Source organism: Sphaeroforma arctica (genome assembly GCF_001186125.1).
Source record: "Sphaeroforma arctica JP610 unplaced genomic scaffold supercont1.589, whole genome shotgun sequence".
Taxonomy (NCBI): domain Eukaryota; class Ichthyosporea; order Ichthyophonida; genus Sphaeroforma; species Sphaeroforma arctica.
In genome coordinates this window covers 53,143-56,256 of record NW_014039969.1, presented here as the reverse complement: position 1 = coordinate 56,256, position 3,114 = coordinate 53,143, and the positions used below count along the sequence as shown (strand labels likewise).

The 3,114-nt window shown below is 43.7% G+C and overlaps 1 protein-coding gene across 1 annotated transcript in view; it reads left to right on the top strand.

Moving 5' to 3' along the window:
* Nucleotides 1-2,665, top strand: part of SARC_07433 (hypothetical protein) — a gene marked incomplete at its 5' end in the record, with an annotated part of 3,414 nt that extends 749 nt beyond the window's left edge. The window contains 2 exons of the mRNA XM_014298635.1: nucleotides 739-1,337; nucleotides 2,431-2,665. Coding sequence (XP_014154110.1) covers nucleotides 739-1,337; nucleotides 2,431-2,650 — 819 coding nt within the window. The remainder of the gene's footprint in view (nucleotides 1-738; nucleotides 1,338-2,430) is intronic.
* Nucleotides 2,666-3,114: the final 449 nt, after the last annotated feature.

The following is a 3,114-nucleotide window of genomic DNA, read 5'->3' as shown; positions in this document are numbered from 1 at the left end:
TCAGAATGGTACCTCAGAATGGTACTATATATATGTAAGTATATATATATATATATATATATATGTAAGTATATATATATATATATTCTTTAATATATATATACAAATATAAATATAAAAGAATATATATATTAATTTTTATATTCATATTCATATTCATATATATATATTATAATATATGTATAAATAAAGATACAGATATATCGATATATTTATATATATATATAGATGTATATGTACATATATATATATTTATATATATATATATATACATATATTTATATATGTATATGTACATGTATCGATCTGGGGATGAATTCGAAATATTTTACTGGCACTCAACGCATCATATGGATGTGCAATTTTGTATATAAATTCATCTGATATGAGGATTCTAACTTATATTTCGATTTAAACTTGTACATGGCCGTTTCCAGCATCTTCGTGTGTGCGCGTAGGCATCAGAATGCGTAGACAGTCATACTAATTGCAATCACCTATTGATCGGTGTCACCCTGAGCTTCTCCGTCGATGTTACATTTTGCCAGTGCACGCCTGTCAGGCATAAAAACCTCATTGCAGACAGCCCCTACTTCAACTGTCGCAATACACCTGCACAGTCTGGTATACCTACCCGTGGCATCTCTACAAACACCTGTGTGCATGTACATACGGACCCTCCTACGCACATATATTCTAACCTGTGCGTATTTAATCACTTGCTTCTCTTCCCCATAGCTGGTGCGATGTGGCAGCGAGGCTCTGAACCGATACGAAGAGGAGGGTGTGTGTAAGTTAGGCTTCTCTGCGGAACAGGCCGACCATCTAGCCAGCATCCCGTTTTACATATCGGGACAGTCCATGGGCGGCGGCATAGCGGTCATGGTAGGGCTACACATACAAGACACGTTGAAGCAACTCGTGACCTCTAGAACTGCTGACCCAGGCGCCAAAGCAACCGACACTACCGATATAGCCAGTGAGAAGACCTTACACGCGGGTGTGAGTGACGTACACCCACCCACAACCACCTCCACCCAGTTAGCACACGCGCACGTGTTCGATGGCTACGCTGGCGCGGTGTTTGTGGCACCGGCCCTGGGTGTGGGGGGTAGGCCGCCCTATGTCTTAGAGCTGCTGATGACATGTGTCATAGCAAAGACGCTACCTACGTGGAGCTTACCCACCTTTCTGGACACCACGGCCGTGGATAGTGACATCTGGGTGAGTGAGGAGATCGCTGAGTTGTACTCACGAGACCCTCTGCGGTTCCCCAATCCAATCCGATGGTGTACGGCGGCGTCGATCATAGCGATGGCCGATGCTATCTCGCCCAGGTGTGTGCCCGCTGAGTGTGTGTATCGTGCGTGTCTGTGTGTGCGTAGCGTGCGTGTCTGTGTGTGCGTATCGTGCGTGTCTGTGTGTGCGTGTCTGTGTGTGCGTATAGTGCGTGTCTGTGTGTGCGTATCGTGCGTGTCTGTGTGCGTATAGTGTGTGTCTGTGTGCGCGTATAGTGCGTATCTGTGTGTGCGTATGGTACGTGTCTGTGTGTGCGTATAGTATGTGTCTGTGTGCGCGTATCGTGCGTGTCTGTGTGTGCGTTTAGTGCGTGTCTGTGTGTGCGTGGAGGTTGGTACGATGTCTTGGTATTCGGGTGGGTGAAGGGACTGTGGATTTGTACTCGTGAGACCCTCATATATATATATATATATATATATATATAACTCTATCTATCTATCTATCTATATATATATATATATCTGTACGTATGCCCCCGTGTCGATGTGTGTGGACGTATGAGTTGTTATGTGCGTGTGTGTACTGTCTTGTGTACTGTCTTCTTTTGGGAGTGACGGGTCGGTGCAGTTCTATTTGAGTTGATGTGTGGTGACTCCATAGTCGTATGGGATAGCACTTAGATGGGAGGGGATTACATGGTATTGAACGCATCCAACCTCACATCAAGTCTGTCCCCATGTTCAATATACATATATTTAGCGCCTTTAGCACCATTGTGTATTGTACCCGTTCTTCGTAGACCTTCTCGTTACGGCACCATACCGCAACCTGAAAAGTTACGTACATAATCCAGCCCATATCCGTGAAACGTTTTCGTAGTACCCTCACATAGCATCATCTTTCGGATCAGCAAACGCAATTGCATTGTCTTCTGAACTCTCCGTGAACAGTCAACGTAGTCACAGAATACTGTCACGCTCCCTGCACATTCTACCTACTAACACCCGCAGCATTGTACCTAGCGCTTATAGTATAGATACACAATCACCCTCACATTCCATGAACCGTTTTCCGGCATCATACCATACGATGTGGTTCCAAAATCACCCTCCTATTATGTTCGCATTCATCCTAGTACCTATAGTACCATACACTCACCTAAACCGAGGTCACGAAATAACCCTGATACAGAATGGGCGACGTGAGCTACCCCTTTCTCGTGGTACATGACCCTGAGGACAAAATCTGTCAATTCGCTAAGTCCGAGGAACTACTTCAAAAAGCTTCCACCTCGGAACATCAGAAGAAAGTGCACCGAATGGTGGGCATGAGACACGATATTGTCACAAACTGTGGAGAGGACCTAGCTGTTATAATTGCCGCCTGGACGAAAGAACTCGAAAGTAAATAAATACGTATACTAAGAATATAATAATAGCAGGGGCAAGACAAGTTATAGTGCTGTGATTCCTAGCTCAATATATGTGATATGTGAGGGTCCAGTAGGTTATATATCGGGTAAAAAAATTCTACCGCTGTCAGGATGAGCATCAGTACCATTGTATTTCCGTACGCTGACACCGTAACTCATTTATATCAATCTTTCTCAATTGATCATAACGGCCAAGATTAGTTTGAAATATTTCGGAATTTATTTTCAAATTTACCGTCTCGTGTTTATATCTTATTTATATCTTGTATGGGGTAGAAAAGGGGATTTCCAATTCACATCCACCGTAGCGTTCACAAGCCTGCTGGGCGTATCTTCTTATGTCTGTCTCCCGAGTTGCGTCCAGCATACATATATGTCAGCGAGGTTGAATGCTATACACTCGCGTTAATTGCCCAGCTATACTTTGAAATAGTGCAGCCGGC